This window comes from Siphateles boraxobius, unplaced genomic scaffold (genome assembly GCF_051911475.1).
Source record: "Siphateles boraxobius isolate OS27281-9 unplaced genomic scaffold, OSU_SipBor_1 26, whole genome shotgun sequence".
Taxonomy (NCBI): domain Eukaryota; kingdom Metazoa; phylum Chordata; class Actinopteri; order Cypriniformes; family Leuciscidae; genus Siphateles; species Siphateles boraxobius.
This window is the reverse complement of record NW_027508876.1, coordinates 16,456,361-16,475,317: the sequence shown is the minus strand read 5'-3', so window position 1 is coordinate 16,475,317 and position 18,957 is coordinate 16,456,361. Positions and strand designations below refer to the sequence as shown.

The 18,957-nt window shown below is 36.2% G+C and overlaps 1 protein-coding gene across 2 annotated transcripts in view; it reads right to left on the bottom strand.

Moving 5' to 3' along the window:
* Positions 1-18,957, bottom strand: part of sema5a (sema domain, seven thrombospondin repeats (type 1 and type 1-like), transmembrane domain (TM) and short cytoplasmic domain, (semaphorin) 5A) — a 158,142-nt gene that overhangs the window by 15,873 nt on the left and 123,312 nt on the right. For both annotated transcript variants that reach the window (XM_077244513.1, XM_077244512.1), the window contains exons 15-16: positions 15,657-15,804; positions 5,438-5,663 (exon numbers count right to left, since the gene is read on the bottom strand). In XM_077244513.1, coding sequence (XP_077100628.1) covers positions 5,438-5,663; positions 15,657-15,804 — 374 coding nt within the window. The remainder of the gene's footprint in view (positions 1-5,437; positions 5,664-15,656; positions 15,805-18,957) is intronic.

Below are 18,957 nucleotides of genomic sequence, written 5' to 3'. Positions count from 1 at the left end.
AGATGGGTGGCATTATATCCAGCACAATTAAGAAAATTAATAGCTCTTGTGGATTAAGAGTGTGGCTTTTACACTATTCCCAAGAGCTGTCATAAAGTGTCTAGCAGTCACCAGCGCTTATTAAAAGTTAGGGGGTGGGCAATTAGAATCGAATCCCTGATGGGTCTGCATGGTGGGTGGTTAACGCCTATGCAAATACATATAATTACTGTGATATACAGCGTTCCAGCATCGCAAGAGGTAACTGAGAAACCAATGGTCAACTGAACAGTGTGAGGTGCTCATAAATAGTGCAGGCCAAAAGTCTTAGACCACTGTTAATTTAAAATATATATATATATATATATATATCTTATGTAATACGTTCTTATCTTCAAAAAGGGCTAGATGGAGCCAGAAACAAACAAACAAACAAACAAACAAACAAACAAACAAACAAAAACAAAACAAAAAAAACAGTGCAAGATGTGTAAAATTTTGAGGTTGGTAAGATTTTTTTAAAATGTTTTTAATGCTAATGAAAGAAGAGTTCACCAAAATTGCATTTACTGATAAAATAGTTTTAAAAATAAAAAAGTCGCCTTTAAAATAACTGTTTTCTATTTTAATATTTTAAAATTTAAGTTTTAGAAGTATAATATAATTTAATATGTTATATATTTTATATTATATAAATATAAATATAATTATATGTATATTATATAATTTAATCCTTTTAAAATGACAAATTATATTAATTAGTATTTTTTTTTAAAGAATTCCATATTTAAGGAGAAAAATATATTAGTTTTTAATTAATTAATATATTTTGATATAAATTATATACTATTGTAACCATTTAATCTAAATTAATATTTTTTATTAATTCTCTTAATTTGTATTTACTAAAAAGTGTAATTTTTTAATTATAAATGAAATTATTTGTAATTTTAAGAATAATTTGTTATTAAATTACACATTCAGTTCATTTCAATTAAATATAAAAGTTTTTCAACGATACAAATATATTAGTTTGTAATTATTAAATAAAGTTTGTTAAATAACAATTTGTGGGAAAGACAATCAGAACCCCAGATTATCAGATGTGACTTTTGGGCCTGACTGTAAAAGGTTGAGACCAGAATCACTGACAGTGAGATTTTCTATTTTGTATCCAAGGACGTGTGTGTGTAATGCAGCACAGAGAAATTTGCCAGCTGAGATCCTAAGGTCTGCAGAATCTCACACTGAGTGGGACTCTAACTGATGGCAGATCTGTGGGGAACCGACAGTAAATAGCCTTGGAGATGTCCAGGAGGAGGAAAGAAAGAAAAAAGACTGATAAGACAGAGATGGAGAGAGAGAGAGCCGTCCTTGCAGCACGGTATTTAGATGAGAAAACAGTGCTAAAGTCACATGCTAAAATGATGTGCTATTGTTTCAGAGACAAATGAAGGCATCACTCATAGCCAAATTACAAACCCGGGGCCTCATCAGTTACGGCCACTGGCTTATTCTGCAGAAGAAACTCAAGGTTTTAAGATAAGTGGCCTGACTGTTGGGCAGCATTTTCACTCTATCCACCACCATTACTCCAGCAAACAAATAGACATAATGGTGCTGCATGTATTGATTGTTATTGTACTGAAGGTTAAGCGTTAAACACTTGCACTTGCACTTTCTAAAAGAAAAATGGTGCTGTATACTGTAAAGGTAAATAACTCCCCTTGGGTTTAGGCATTTGCATTAGACATGTTCTTATGTTTTAAAACGGATAGATTGATTGATTGCAAAACCCAGAGGTCTCAAGATGGGCAGAGCATCTTAAAAACAGGACGGGATGCTCAAAAAACTGTGCAACGTGACAACAGATACCCTCAAATGTTTAGGTTTTAATGTCCATTATGCTCACCAAAACTGCATTTATTTGATCAAAAATAGTAAAAACATTAATATTGTAAAATATTACAGTTTATTTTAGTTTATTTTAAAATGTAATTTATTCTTGTCATGGCAAAGCTGAATTTTCAGCATCATTACTCCAGTCTTCAGTGTCATATGATCCTTCAGAAATCATTCTAATATTCTGATTATCTGCTCAAGAAACATTTTATATTAATATCAATGTTAAAAAAAAATTGTGATGCTCAATTTTTTTTTTTCGTGGATATCATGATACTTTCTTCAGGATCTTTGATAAATTGTAGGTTAAAAATAACATGATTTTATGAAATAGAAACATTATAAGTGTCTTTAATGAACTTTTGGTAAATCTAATGAATCCTTGCTGAATAAAAATTAATTTCTTCTTCTTCTTAAAAAAAAACAAAAAACTTTTAAATAATCGTTTACCTGTCTCAATGTGAATGGCTGTAGCAGTGGCAATTTAAAACTGGTGAAATTAAAGATTTTTCAGATTTTTCTTTTTAACCTTGTAAACTGTCTGGCAGACAAGTTGACCGCCGAACCATCTGTACCTTTAATAATCTCAGAGGACAGAACATTCAAACTTATAAATGCTGGAAAAATGAACTGATGACCATCAAGGCTTAAACAAATACAGCCAACACATTGTCAATGAAAGTGATGTTGTTATCTGACAATGCATTATATTTTTATTCAGGTTAATCTATTCATTATAATGAAGTAAACTGACCGCAGATCACTAAGCAAAGCTCCTGAACCAGTGTGTAAATAATGACCAGCTGCTGTGGACACTGATAATTTCTTTCATTTTCACCAAAAAAGGCAGAGAAATCAAGGAACCTTATCTGCACAAAGCTGATTTAAATTGACCTAATAAAGAACTGACATCAAATGTATTTCCAATCTGAAAATGTCAGCCAGGCCTGGTATCAGCCTAGGGCTGATACTACTGATCTTAATTATTTCATAATGTTGATATTAAGCAGAGAAAGAGGCTTAGACCTCAAAGGCTTGACAAAATAGAAAAGTACACATGATTTCTACTTATAAAAGCCAAGGTTACTTCCAGAGACCGGCTAACTCAGTTCATCTACACCTGAATGTACCTTTACAAAAAGTAGGTGTACATTATATATATATATATATATATATATATATATATATATATATATATATATATACATATATATATATACACACACACATTAAATGAAACGTATGTATAAAGCTCATCTTAAATAGGGCTGACGAGTGAAGGTGTTCATTTTATTAATTACTTAAAGACAAAATAATGCAACATAAAAGCAATATCACACTATCAAGAGTGCTGTTTTTGTCTCGAGCATGAGTTCAAATGTGATTGAAAATATTGATTTTATACAACAGATCAATAAATAAGAAGTTAATATTGTGTTATATTTTAGACACAATATTGTCTGTTTTTGCTGATTTTGCCAATGAAAATATGACCTATAAATCCACTGCAGAACTGTTGTACGTCTCCGTCGCTTCAAACCTGTATGACTTTCTTTCTTTTGTGAAACATTAAAGAAGATATTTTGAAGAATGTTGGTAACCAAACTGTTTTGTTTACCCTTGACTTCAATTGTAAGAAGACAAAAAAAAAAACAGATCATTTCTCAAATTTTCTTCTTTTATGTTCCACAGAATTAAGAAAGTCATACAGGTGTGAAACAAGATAAGGGTGAGAAAATTATGACATAATTTTCATTTTTGGGCGAACTATCCCTTTAATTCCCATTTAAAATCCATTAATCTCATGGCATTATTTAATTCTAATTACAGTGTAAATGCATTCTTGTCACCTCTGAGCTGCAATAAACAGCCAAATTTAATGTGCGATTCATTTGCGATTAATTACCAGCACAACATGTAATGAATTCGATTAAAAATTTTAATTGCTAGACAGTCCTAATCAACATGTTTATACTGTAAGCCGCACGTGATCTTTGCGTACATGTGGTTTTAGTTGTTCTCACATTTTTCGTAAATTATTTATGCATTATAGAACAAAAGTTATCGATGAATCACGATTCATGAATGATGAAATAATACACACATATTTGTGCATATGCGCGATTAGTGAACGAGTTTAGAACCCTTGATGTAACCACATACATTCATTCCACCACTTTAGATTTTTCCACATGAACTCAATATGAGATGCAATGAGATGCTGTGGTTTATCCCACTCTTCACACAGGCATGGGGCTTACAGATTCAAATCGATATGGGCCAGCCGAGACGTGAGGCTAAATCTTGGCCAAGTGGCAGCCCATTCGTTTCAGAAGTCATCTTCCCTTGTGGCTTCACTGACATCAACACACATCTTTAGTGTGGAGGTGATTATGGGACTAGGCCTCCTCTGTACGATATGCAGTAAGTTAACAACTGTCCAAAAGCCCTTAGAAGAAACATCTGTCATGAGCATGCATCGTTATAGCTGGGTGCTTCAAGCTAAATAATGGCAGATATGCAGAAATTAATCATGGATTTGCTGGGCACTTAATATTTATGTTTCATACTGATGCAGCACTTATGAATCATATGAGAGTCTGTAAACGGTGCTAGAGCCCTAAACATTACCTATGCATTTGTGTATGTATGTATGCATGTATGTATGTATGATGTATGCATTTATGTATGCATGTATGTATGTATGTATGTATGTGTGTATATGTATGTATGTATAGAATCATCTCATGCTCATTTTTGCATTTAAGTGCAACAAAAAGACTTCCACAAATTGGCAAATGAAATGTTGCTGTGCTGTTCTTTATGTCTGTGAATGTTCTTTCTTTTGTCATTTTAGCTCATTCTCTCATAAAACAAAATGGAAATTAGCTAGAAGGAAAATACCAAAAAAAAGCTCCAGTCATTAGCTCTGTGTGTGGCATCTCTTAGTAAATGTCTGCTGAAGATCAGAGCTTCACTGTAGAATATGAGTGTCTATAAACATCATTCGCAAACAAAATTTACTGTTACAGGATTTTCACTGCATTTCCGTTATATACCTCTGTGCCACTCTCATAACTTGTCAGTTAACAGCTTGTTTACAGACCACAACTAGTTCACAGATGTGCAACCCAATGCAGCTGCACACATGCAGGGAGGAAAATAAATAAAATGAAGTACATGTAAGAAGCCCCCCAACCACTGAGAGAAACAACATTCTCTGATTTGACTTAACTAGCATGTTCCTCATGTCTCTCGGAGGCACAATGCAGCCAAGAGCACTTGTGTCGTGCAAGACGACACTCCAAAATCTGATGTAGTGAGCCCAAATAGAGGAGAGAAAGAGAGAGAGAAAGAGTGAACAAAACTAGCACTAGAGCACATCATGTTGTCTTTCCACTGATGGACAAATAGATCAAGTGTCTTGCCTCAAAGTCACTGCTGGCTCACTTAATCAAAGACACAAGGAGAGAAAAGCAAGATGAGAGCAGAGAAAAGGAAAAGGGTGAGTGACAAATGAAGGATCGCAGGGAAGAGAGACGAAATGAGATCTCACCATCCGTGGAGCATCCAGTGGATCCGTCGCTGGAGCAGTACCTCATCTCAATCCGCTGTCTCCCGACTTCCAGCAGGTTGGGCTCCGGCACTCTCGCCTTACAGGTGTACCTGAAGCGCTGCTCGTAGTGACCGCCGTTGTCCGAGATATTCACTGGCGTCCATGGTGTCCAGGGAGTGGTCTTCTTTAAATCCGGGCAAGGGAGGGTATTACAGGACTGGAATTCCTGTACAAAACAACAAAATATATTATATAGTTGTATTTAATTAGGGGTGTAACAATATATCGTGTCACAATATATCCCAATACAAAAATGCAACAATATTTCTCGTGGATAGTGACAATATGTATCGTGGATAGTTCACCCAAAATAAAAATTACTGTGTGAGAAAAAGTTTTCAGAGTTTTAGTGTCAGTACTACATTAAACTACTAAAACGTTGAATATAATGTATAATAATGCAATGGGGGAATATTTGTGTGTCCTGATAATGCCAAATGTTACCAGTAAAACGTGGCCTACATTATTTTAAATATATTTAGTCAGTGAAAGAGTGTAAGCATATTCGTTTAAAATAATTCTGTATTTTCAGCTTCAGAGTCATGAATATTTTTATTCTGGTATTATCATTGTCCTGTACATTGGGTTATCAGCACCAAGTCAAAGCCTATTCATTTACACCGGCATTTAAATATCAAATTTAGCATTTTAATCAACAGTCATTTTTTGTTAACCTTTTATCATGTCTTGGAGTATCGCAATAATATCGTATCGTGAGTTCAGTATCGTTATATGTATCGAATCGTGATAACATATCTAAATATAATATTTAAGTATAAATAATGAATACTATACTATATATATATATATATATTTATGCTGAGAATGTCACTTTGGTGATTTGTTGCCATTTTGCAGGTGCCTATGAAATATTTCCATCGCACTCTTTGCTGAGCATGGCAAGTCACAAACATGTCAGGCAGAAAAGGTCATTGATCAAGTTTAATTTATGGCCTTCATGGAGAAAAAAACCCTGAAATATGAGGGAATAAATAATACAGTACATCCTACACAAGCTAAAATGACATTTCGATTTAAATGGAACCTCAAATGACTGACAAAAAGACAAAAATTGTCACTACTAGCATGGGACAGTTAAAATGAGTTTCGGCTGCGCTGTCTGTTCTAAAATCTCGTCCTAGTTCGGCGGGGACAAATCTAACCTCTTAAATTCCTGATTGTTTTATTGCATTTCTATAATTGATATGACATCTACACGGCCTGTATCCTTGATCTGTACCAGCAGTTGTGAGCTTTCAATCCTTCGATTTATGATAATGTAGAGTGTCTTCTGATACCAGTGTCTAGCACTTGAGGCAGTCAGATTCACATCCTGACACCTTAATAAATTGTCCTGAAACAAGGAGCTATAGATTTCCTGTAAATCATATGTGTTCATTTGGTGGAGTGGGGAGCATTGTCCATTCTCACAACATTTATTTATGCTTAATAGACCTTGAATGACTGCCAGACCTTGGCAAAATAAGATAAAAGTTCTTTTTGTTCATCCGTCAATCTGTCAGACGGAGGGAGAGCTGATGTGAAGCCCTCAGACGTCTGTCTCACCTCCCCTCCCTCCACTCGTCTCTTTTCACCTCCGTTCTCCCATGGATGAAGAGCAGATAGACAAGGTTAAAGATATGGAAACGTTTAGGCATTGTTTATAGTGTGCTCTGACCACCTGCTTTTGTTTTCACACTTTCTTTGTTAATATTTAATGATGGAAAATATTATGAAATCATATCAGCTGACTCAACGTTTTTTACCTCAGTGAGCATCAACACATCAGCTAGAAATGTTCTACCATGCAGAGATTTTTGCAGTCTGTTTTCTCAGAGACAAAAGAGGTTTTGGGTGTTAGTGTTGTATTTGTCTGACTACGCATAGGGAAATGTTAACGGTAGACTGCACTCTCTCAGAGCACAAAAGCAAAACGAGGTACTCAATAATTACAAGGTACCATTATCCACGTCTGGATGCCTCCACAAATGAACAAACTACAAATACAAGCTGTGATACATATAAATAGTTATGTAAACATGCCATTAAAATATTATAGAACTATTTCTATAGTTTCAGTTTTTTATCACTGTGATAGATAAATATGATGAAAAAATATATGGCATGTTACTACAGTAGGTGGTTGCTTGGGTAATTTGGGTGGTTGCTAGGGTGCTGCTTGGTGGTTACTTTACTGGTTCAAGTCACTATGAAATTCTGGACCCTAGATGATTCGAGTCCCTCTACAATCCAACTTTTTCTTCCATTTTGTTGCTTGTTAGGAGAACATTAATTCTGGGCAATAAATTATAGTACAAGTCTTTAACTAAAGTATAAAGTAAATAAAGTATAAAGTAAATAAAGTATAAAGTAAGGAGTATAAAGAAAGAACGAACACACACACACACAGACACACAGACACACACACACACACACACACACACACACACACACACACACACACACACACACACACACACACACACACACACACACACACACACACACACACACACACACACACACACACACACACACACACACACACAATAACCGTACATTCTATCCCCTAAATCTACCCATAACAGAAAACTTTCTGCATTTTTACATTTTCAAAAAACTTAATATTCTGTGATTTAGGCGATGAGCTGTTTTCTTCATGGGGAAAATTTTTTCCCCCCGCAAGGTCAAAAATTACTGGTAACTATCTTTTCTAGGGACATTTGGTCCTCACAATGTAGGGTTTACCAGGACCACGCACACTTGAGCTTAGATTCTCTGCCCGAGCCCGACCCGACCCGCGGGCCGGGCCGATATTTCCCGCCACTATGCTCGGGTCGGGTCGGGTCGGGCCCATGATCAAGCACGTCACGTGTCACGCGCAGCGTCTCCTCCACTCGCACGCTGTGCTGTAACGTTAGGCCTATTGTGTAGCTTAAGTGCCACATGGAGCTTGAAGAAGTAAAGAAAAAAATTAAAACAGGAGAATTAACTTTGAGCAAGTATGAAGGAAAGTCGGAGGTATGGAAATATTTTAAACTAGTCGTGGGCAGTGACAACATATGTGCTGGCTTTGTTGAGTGCAAGTGCGACGCGCTGCTAGAGAGTCTGTACGTGTTGTAGCCAAATAAGCGGATTTAGTTTCATATTTATTAAAATATAATAATGTTATTTTTTTCCATCTATGTTGATTATGAAAGTGAACAGAGTAGATAGGATGTTGCGCAATATCAGGAGACATGGAGTGGTTCAGGCATGATTTTGAACACTTCATTATGTTTTGTTTTGTAGAAAGCCTTTCTTTAAAGTGAATTTCGTTTTGTATAAATTGTATCTTAATTTTAATAAATTTTTCATCAACCAATTGCCTGGATTTAATAAATAAGCAGCAAATATAGCAGACAATAATCATGATATGGAGGCGCCGGCGAGCCGCGGTCACCATAGCACGTGAACTAAAGCCATCTCATCATAAATTAAATCAATTCTGCACGCTTGTCACCGAATTTACAAATTCACATCTTGCTTGTTGCACGCACACATATGTCGAAATAACATTATTAATAATAATGAATCTTTAAGAATATTTGATTAAATGCTAAATGTTGTGCTTGTTCAATTTAATAAAATTAAAACTTTCATTGTGATAATTAAAATAATTGAATATTAAATATTAAGTGGCCAATTTTTGCAAATTTATTAATAGTATTTATACACTATATATATATATATATATATATATATATATATATATATATATATATATATATATATATATATATAAAATTGCGCAGCTCCCCCCTGTCAATGGCCTAGCACCCATTCAGCACCTGCGTTAAAAAATGATCTGGCGTCGCCCCTGGTTATAACGGCCCACGTATTAAAAATGATCGGGTTTAAATCGGGCTCGGGCTCATAATTACAGTTAATGTGTCGGGCCGGGCTCGATTTTTTGGGCCCGATCTAAGCTCTAACGCACACACAAATGTTAGACTATATATACATAAATATTAATATATATTTAGTTCTGTTTATGTTTTATCTTTTGATTGTTTTTGTTTTTTCCATTTGAACCTTGAGTCTGCAATAAAGTATGATGATGATGATATATAAAAATATACAAATGTATATAAAATATAAAAAATTCTATTTTATATTTATAAAGTGTATAATTTTGGAGAATGTGGATGACAATAGATTATAATTCAGTATTATCGGAGAGGAAATTGTCTGATCTTAAAAGTCTGATCACTTAGAAAAGTAATATAACACCTTCCCTCAACAGCCCGTGAAAAACAAATATGTCGATAGTCTTTCTGGTTTCCAATGAAACACCTTTTAAACAGCCATCAGAAAATTCATAAACTTTCATTCGCTACAAAGCATGACTGCAAAAATCTCTTTTTCGAGGGAATTAAGTGAAAGTGATAATGCAGCAGAACGCACTCATACACATCGGCCTGTGGTGCTGATGCTACATTGGATTCAATGAGGTAGATATTCTCACCAGCTGGGCGAATGCCTACATATGTGCAGCACATCATAATGGTGATATAAAACTGATGCACACAGCCTGATACTTGTGCACCGGGCCTCCCGTGATGTCTGAAATGTGAAAACGTGACACGACCTAAACCGAGCAAAATCAATCATGTTTCCTCGTCGATAATGATGTTACGTGTGTATAATACAGCCTCTCGGATTGTTTGCTTTCTTTCCCACTCCTTTTTTCCGCTCCATCATTACTCATCCTGCACACGTTTTTCATTTATATAATTCTCCATCCATCTCACTTTATCAGGCTCTTCCTTTCCCTAATTCTCTATTGTTCCGTCCTTGTTATTCCCGCCGACAATCTATTCATTGTCCCCCTCTCTCTCCATCTTTTTCAGACTTCGCACTCCCCAAGTATATTTTTCATCCTCAGAATTACTGTATTACATACAGTTCTCGTCCGTCACTAATGCATTATGAGTAGCGGAGGCAGGGATTAGGGGATGCCCTGTATGAAGCTCTGCCAGTCCCCGTTTAGTCTCTAGGCATCTGCTGACTAATGAGTAATCCCACCCGCGCTCTCTGGAGCTTTCTAACATCATTACATCCACTTTGCACACACACACACACAATCCTCAATCCTTTGTGTCCACACAAAAAAATGCAGCGTATCAGCAAGTATGTGTGTGTTGGAACGTAATTGGACATTCTTCGGCTCCCAACTTTGACACTATATGCCCCCGACTCCACAGAGATAGCAGCCTTTAGTGTGTTTTTTCTGAAAACAACAAACTTCAATCCATTACAGGTGTCGTTGATTGCATTCATTACCAGCGGTTCACCTGAGACACGTCAGCTTGCCGTCCCACAATGGACCACCAAGACAAATAGTCTCAATTATTAGTACAGAAAAGCACACAATCAGTCAGGCAAGACTATGGAGCATGATACACTCAGTCAGGGGGGTTTAATGAAAAATGCTGTCATTTGGGAATGTTCAAATTCCCTGAAGAAAGCTTGTCTCTCTACGACCACAGCATCGGTTAAATTAACACCCACGCTGCACAGTCACCGTAGAGAAATGGAATGCAGAGATTTTATGGGTCGTGGATGGTTTTATGTAGTAGTTTGAAATATATTCAGAAGAAATTAATAAACTCAAGAACTCTCAGAGGACCATCCAGGGCCGATCAGCCCTACACGCACACTACGCAAGTTGCGTAGGGCCCCTCAAATTACTCAAGGCCCCGAGTCCCCCTCGTGTCAACGCGCGTCAATCATTGTTTACAATATCGATGGGAAAATGAAGTGGAACTATCCTTCTGGTCACGGAAAAAAACACCATGAGAGTTAATTGCGGAAACAGTTATCTGGTAGACTTGTGCTCTCCTCTCCAAGTCTGATGTCAGCAAAGAACAGTATAGGCTAAAGTTAAGTTGATTTGAGTTGATTTATTATGTTTAATAAACGACAAAGGACAACGGTGTTTGTTTACAAACTGCAGCTCGGAAAAAGATAACCGTGTCGCGCGTTAACATGCGTTCATATGCGCGTGCACAAAATGAAACGCACTTTCCAGCAGAAACATCTGTTTTGAGTCTGGACCAGTACAACATGGGCGTGATGGCACTCCTCATTATAGTTTTAAAACAAGACGATGATTATCTAGTCTCTCAGTCAAGGTTTAGTTACAACTCTGCACTAATGCAAGATGGAACGCAATGTATTGACTATTGATTTATAGGCTTCATTGAATTTAAAATATTGATTGGTTGGAGACTCTGGTCAATATGGATGCACATCCCTCAGTATACAATATTAACCATCAAGTATCAAGAATTGCTTTTATCATTTAAAACACAGTGACATGCTATGGTGCCATTTTAGATTTTATTCATTCACAGGATAGCCTATGCATTTTTGATATCAAGAATTCAATTTGTACTATTTAAAAAGTGAATTCTTGATATTTTTAATGAACTTTTTACAAGTAACAATGTCTTCTGATATCAGGAATTACATTTTCACTAGAACTAGTTAAAGGAGGGATTGTAGTGGGAACACTGGGGTGTCAGGTGTGACTGTGTGGCAATGGCAAATGGTTCATGGCTCACAGGTGAGATATGAGGGCCCCAAACAGAATTTTGCTTAGGGCCCCAGGGAGGTCAGGATCGGCTCTGGGACTGTCCAAATGGGATCATAAGAGATAAAAACTTCAGAGGCCCTGAACTTAACACTCGCACACAAGGTACAAACAACAGCCTTAATAAGAAATAAAATATAGGCAATAAATTTTTTTGCATGTGCAATCTATTATACAGTGTGTGTACTTTTTGAGTGCATTTTGAGTGACTGAGAATAGCACAAATAAATAAATACAATAGAAAAAAGATGCAAATGAAATAATCAGTGCTTTTCAAGTTTTTCAGGTAAAGAAATTGAATAAAGTAATCAAATTTAAAGAAAACACTGCATATAATCTTCACAGTACACATTTAATATTTAATAATTTAATAAAGGTCAATCCTTATTAAAATTACAAAAAATGTATGCAGTGAAGATCAGTGATTGATTTCTTTGTCTTTTATGGTTTGATTAACATTAAAAACAGACAGCAGCAGGAATATTAGGCTGCTGTCACTTTAAGACTAATACACAGATCCAATATAACATGCGTTGTCTTTCTCTACTGTTTATGTTCACTTTAAACAATAACCGACTGTTACCACAGATACTCTTCAAGGTGGGCATTTTGAGGTAAATTGTGCGCGAGTTGGGCATATCCTTCGATTGAATGCATAAATTGGCAAGGCTTGAAAACGTATGCAAATGATATACCTGTACTTTTGTGACCATGCAGCCCTGGCCCGGTAGCAACAGTGACAGTTCCTTCAACTGTTTGGAACATCTTTCACGCTTAAAGGCGCACTTGATGAATGACTATTATATAGCAGGCAAAAACAGCATGTGACAAAAGAAGTATGGTCGAATTCACAGTACTCATAAAGAGTAGGCAAAAAGTACCCAGATGAGCTACTACATCCGGCGAGATTCTGAAGTGTGCATACGATGGACACTAAGGTTACCATGGTACCACGAGGCCACGGGAGAGGATTTGTGAATGGCAGAGAAGCGACATAACTGCCGGTGGTAAGTCACATGATAATGACAACATGGCGCATGTAGTACTACTATATAGGACGTACTTTTTTGTGGACATTAAGTAATTACTTATTCAAAATAATTTTTATTATATAAATATAAACCTACATTTGTAATATGCAGATTCTTACATTATATATGTATTCATTTATAATGCATTATGATATAAAATGCATAAGACATCTGCGATGAGCAGTCTATCAAAAAAATACTGCAGATACCCAGTTGCAACACTCTTGACTGGTGGATTCAAAGTGGATAGAAGAAAAAAGTAGTATTGTTTACTCTTGAAATGTGTTGGCTGACATTGTACACTTTGAGAAGAGTATATGTTTGGTATAAGACACCTCCTTATTTTTTTCCATTACACAAAACATTCCTAATTAACACTAAGAAAGAGAGAGAAAAAAAAGTAAATCCTTACACTGAACAGTGTACTTCGCAGATTCAAGCCTGTCACAGATTTCAGCTGTGTTGATTCTGAAAATACACTTGCCCTAAGACAAAGTGATGGTAATATCTGAGTCTTATTATCAGAGCATAATTACACTGAACATATGAAGGATCTCACAAACAGACAACCAATTAAGGGTTTCCAGGTACTCATTACTAATTTTCTGTTGACTCTGACATCTGGCAACATTCTTGTGAGCTTTACCACTATAATTTGAGAGAGGTTACAACCACTGTGACAAATGATCTCCATGTACAATTACCAGATGAATGACACATCGTGTTTTTATTGTGTCTGACAAAAAAATCACCAACTAGTATTTCAAAGGGACATTTTTCATAAAACGATTAACAGCTGTTTGCACGTATGGCCCATGCCAAAGTCTGGCAATCATCTGTAAAAGAAAATAATATGAAGCTTACTATTTAAAGCATCTGTTCTCAGTATTACCTCTAGAGTATGTAAAGATAAAATAGATATGTAACTTCGTGTTCACAGGGCACAAAAATAGCACAAAAATCCAAATCAGGCAACGCACCACCCTGGTACCCACACACATAATAAATTGTATACATCAACATGATGTTGCTGCCCTTGCAATCTCTGTGGCATTCCTATAATGCTTTGGTGTGTTGGTGTTTTTGGTCGTCTGCATGATGATAGATCTGAGGCAGCTGACCTTGAGGCTAAACATTCACACAATATAACAGAACTTTACCATTAAGATTCACAGGAACGTCTGAACTTTCTCTTAAGCCATTGTGTCTAGTGCCATTGATCAAGTGGCGAAGATCAAAAAAGGTTGACAGGCTTGATTTCTAAAACTGGACTGATGTTACTATTCCTTAAAAACAGCTTAAATACCAAATGAAGTATTCAAAGCTGTGCCAGATTCTTTAAATCATTCAAACCACTTCCACGAATGGCATGGAAAGTGAACCGTGGTCATGTGAGCTGGACTTATTCTAAACTAGCAACGAGTGAGTGACTGGTTTAAAAGTGGAGTAAGAATATCACAGCTTGCTCATGCCTGGAAAATCCCACTAGCAAGGCTTACTCTAGCAAGGCTAACACATGCGGCAAGTTCCTCCCAGCTTCCCAAAAGAGGATATGTTTTTTAGGATTGTAAGATAATCTTGCTCCTGTTAGAGCATATACTACCATTCAAAGGTTTGGGGATGGTAAGATTTTCGTAAGTAATGTCTTTTGTGCTCACTAAGCATTTATTTGATCGAAAATACAAAAGTATTATGAAAAATTATTACAATTTAAAATAACAGTTTTGTGTTTTAATATATTTTGAAATATAATTTATTCCTTTGACGACAAAGCTGGATTTTCAGCACCATTACTCCAGACTTCAGTGTCACATAATCCTTCAGAATTGATTTGAATATGCTGATTTGGTGCTTAAGAAACATTTCTTATTATTATCAATGTTGAAAACAGCTGCTTAAAATGTTTGTGGAAACAATGATATATTTTTTATTAGGATTTTTAGATTTTTGAATGGAAAGTTCAAAAGAACAGCATTTATTTGAAAAACTTTTTTCAACAATGTAAAAGTATTTACTGTCACTTCTAAGTAATTTCATGCATCCTTGCTGAATAAAAGTATTAATTTCTGTCAAAAAAAGTTTAACCCCAAACTTCCGAATAGTAGTGTTGGTGTAGATGTAGTCCTCATAGAAAAAAGCTTGCAATAGGTGCAACTTGTGCACTGTTTTAGACACTTTTTGCCTGTACCCAGACAGCAACATGGTGTCAGCCCAGATCCGGCACACATTTGGTACTCGGAGATTCTACACAGCCCAGATGTTGGCCGGATCTGGGCTGACGCCATGTTGCTGTCTGAGTACTAACCATGCAATTTAAATATATGATGCAAACGATTGAGATATTATGGCTCCATAGGGTAGTCTATGATGCTTATTCTCTTAGTTCTTGTAATATTGTAGCAATAAGCACTGAACACACACTTTCCATTTTCTGAAGTGCTCAGTTCAAGGTCTCATAAACAAGCTGAGTAGTAAAATGAATGTGACATACAATGCTGCATCCAGGGCATTCATTTCCGTTCTCGCACGTTCGTCGTCGTGACTGGATCCCACCTCCACATGGAACTGTGCAGCGTTCCCATGGAGACCATGCTGACCAATAGACATGCGGGGGGCAGGGCAGGTGCTCGTTGCAATATCTAAGAAAGATTAAAACAAACATCTCAGCATGCAAATAAAGATTTTTTTCACAAACCCATCTCCCAGTTTTTCCACCCATTCTGATTATGCATAAAAACAATGGCCTTGATAATAGAATATGAATCCTCTGACGCACAAATTATTAGATCACAAATAGTTTTACTTCAAATAACAATTTCCAGTCTTTTGTGTAACTTTGCAGCTGCATGTCAACTATCAGTCAATATAGTATTAGTAGACTGTCTGCTTAATATCTGCTAACAAACTCTAAGTTAGTTGATATATACAGTAGTTGCAAATGAATGAGCATTATGGTAGCTGATATGTAGTTGCAAAGTTACTTATAGTTAGTATGTCTAAAGTTGATTATCGAAATAAAGTGCATCAGAGGTTTACAAGGAATCAAGAAAAAATTGTTTAATTCAACATGTAGGAAATGCAAACATGCAATAATGACTGGCTAGCAGATGTGTAGGTCTCCAAGGGCAGGGAATGCCTAGGTTAACCTTAGTGTAATGAGCAATGATGGAACTGTGTCTTATCTAAATGAGGTCTGCAGGCAGAGCGAGAGGAGGTTTTCTGGGACAGTCTGTCCACTTGCAAACTCAGACACGTGGGTTGTACAAGTAGTTGTAATTGAAAGGTAGTAGTAATTGGTATAAAGCATGATGATTGGACACACACAGTCAATCATTCCAGCTCTCATGTGGTCTCACTGCAATCAGTGGATCTTTGAAAGGAAGCGAATTATAAATGAAGTCGGCTTCCTTTTGAAGATATGGTCATAATCAGAACAAAATGACCTCAAACATCCTGAGACTGTGATACTCCAAAAAAGAAAAAAAAGAGTACAGATGTTGTTCTGTGCATTGTGCATTAGTTTAAGACATTCATGTAAATCGCAATGAAAATATTGCATTGTTTAAACAGAAATCAGAAACCAGCAAACCTTATATAAGCCTTATATACATCCTTGTTGATCCTGGAACAACATTTCAATCAACCTATCAGATTTGAGGAACCGGTTTACAGTTAATGTCAAGTTTAGACTTACAACAAGGGTTAGGGGCTTCTACACTATTCTTAATAACTTAGAATTTCCCTCTGATTTTAGATATAAGTTATGGGTAGGGTTAGGTTTAGGGGTATGGATAGGGTTAGGACTAAAGATGTTGATCCAGGAACATGGCAAAACTTGGCAAATCGCAGCAACCCTATGACAGTGGTTCCCAAACTGGGGTACGTGAGGTGAAAAAGGGGTTCGTGTACAAGGTTTGCAGTTCATTTCATTGAAATTAAACCTACCCCACCTTAAAATAACATTAAAACCAAGCATGTATTTCTAACAGGCAAAATGCCATAAAAGGTCAAGACATGACATCCAATTAAATTAGATTATATTTGCAGTCAAAAGTGACAGCATCCACACAAGTAGCATGTATATGATAGGTTGCGTGCAGAGTACGCAGCCCTTGCAAATCGTACATCACTACAAATCTCGACAAGGTACCTTTGTAAAAATGGGAATTTAGCACTCGGATGAAGAACAAATGGCTTATAGACAGACTGTGCATACAGATCTACAGTACTTAAGACTCAAACTCTCAATACAACAAAAATACCCCATAGTAGAGTATTTCAATTAAGTCATTGTCATTCTTTTCACTACAAAACACCTTTCAATGTAAATTATGCTTGTTGTAGATTGCACCTTATTAAAAGTGCAATCGCTTTCTTCAACAAAGATGTCTGATGATTTGTGCATATGTGCAAATTAGAAAATAAGACAATATAATTAGATTCAAATAAGAAAAAGAAAAAGCATTTAAAAATAGGAAGGAGTACACATTCCCATTGGAAAACGATTGATCACGGCAACTTGTTGTGAATGATGTAGCGGGCAATAAAAAAGTCGTATTCAAGACATTCATATAAGAAAGATTTATAGCCAGAGGAAACCCATTGCCAATTTGCATATGCAAATAGTGTTCATTCAAATCGGATTTGCTAAGTTTAACAAGTTTGCCCCTGCTCTGGCACAAAAAAGGAAAAAAGAAACAAACGATCAAAAGAAAAAGAAAAAAGTGGTAATTAATAGCACATTTGAGATGGTTTATGAAAAGAATGAGGGAGCCTGTAAAAAACACATTCATTTATCACATGGATTTCAGGCAGAACAAAGTATTGGAGTGTTGCAACAACAGTTCTTTGCCTTCAGGGGTTCTGTCTTGTTTTGGAGAGTTTCTGAGCACAAATGGATGGAAGTTGCTGGTTTTGCGTTTACAGACACCAAGTGCCGGGATAGATATGTCAGGGACTATCACTACCACTATCAGGGACCTCTAAATTCTCAGGCTGCCTGACCCGAGACTGTCCAAAATGAATATTTTAAAACGTAATTTATTTTTGAGATGGCAAAGCTGAATTTTGCCAGCATTAGCAACCAGCACAAAGAATAAAATAATAAAAAAAAAATTTAAAAGGTACTTATTTTAATTATATTTACTTATTCTTTTAATTGTATTTGTTATAACTTCAGACCATTTTACAAAAACCAATAAGTCATGGGAATTCATTAGAGAAGTAGTGATATCTGATTCATGCATGAATCTCTTAGTCAGAATGAGTAAATAATGATATAATATACATATTTGAAATAATTATTACTTTAACTAATACCATTACTTTAATTTTACTTTAACTGTCTCCCTCTCTCTTTCTCTAACCCTCATGGAAGACATCTCATGGTGACCGAGCCACAGCGGAGCGGCGTGCTGAAGACTTTGCCATCTGGCAGCAGTCCGGCGAACAGGGAATAAAGTGTGACTGTACATATGAGCTGAATAACTCTGAACAGATGCCCAATGGCTGAGCAGGACACAAAGAAAAAAGTTCCCCACAGTACTAACAAGTGAATCCAAACTTCTTTCAATATCAGATAAAAGACCCTAAACTATAGAGAATTTGCAGCAGTCCAAGTGGAAACAAAAACAGGAATGTTTCTTTCTTCTTTTAGTCCAAAGCAGCGTCCTGCTAAAGGGAATGACAAAGCACATTTGACCCATTAATTCAGCTCCCTTCAACCTTAAATGAAAACTGAAGGCCTGACACGCTCCCCGGATATGTTTTCACAGCCATTATGCACCGTTGGG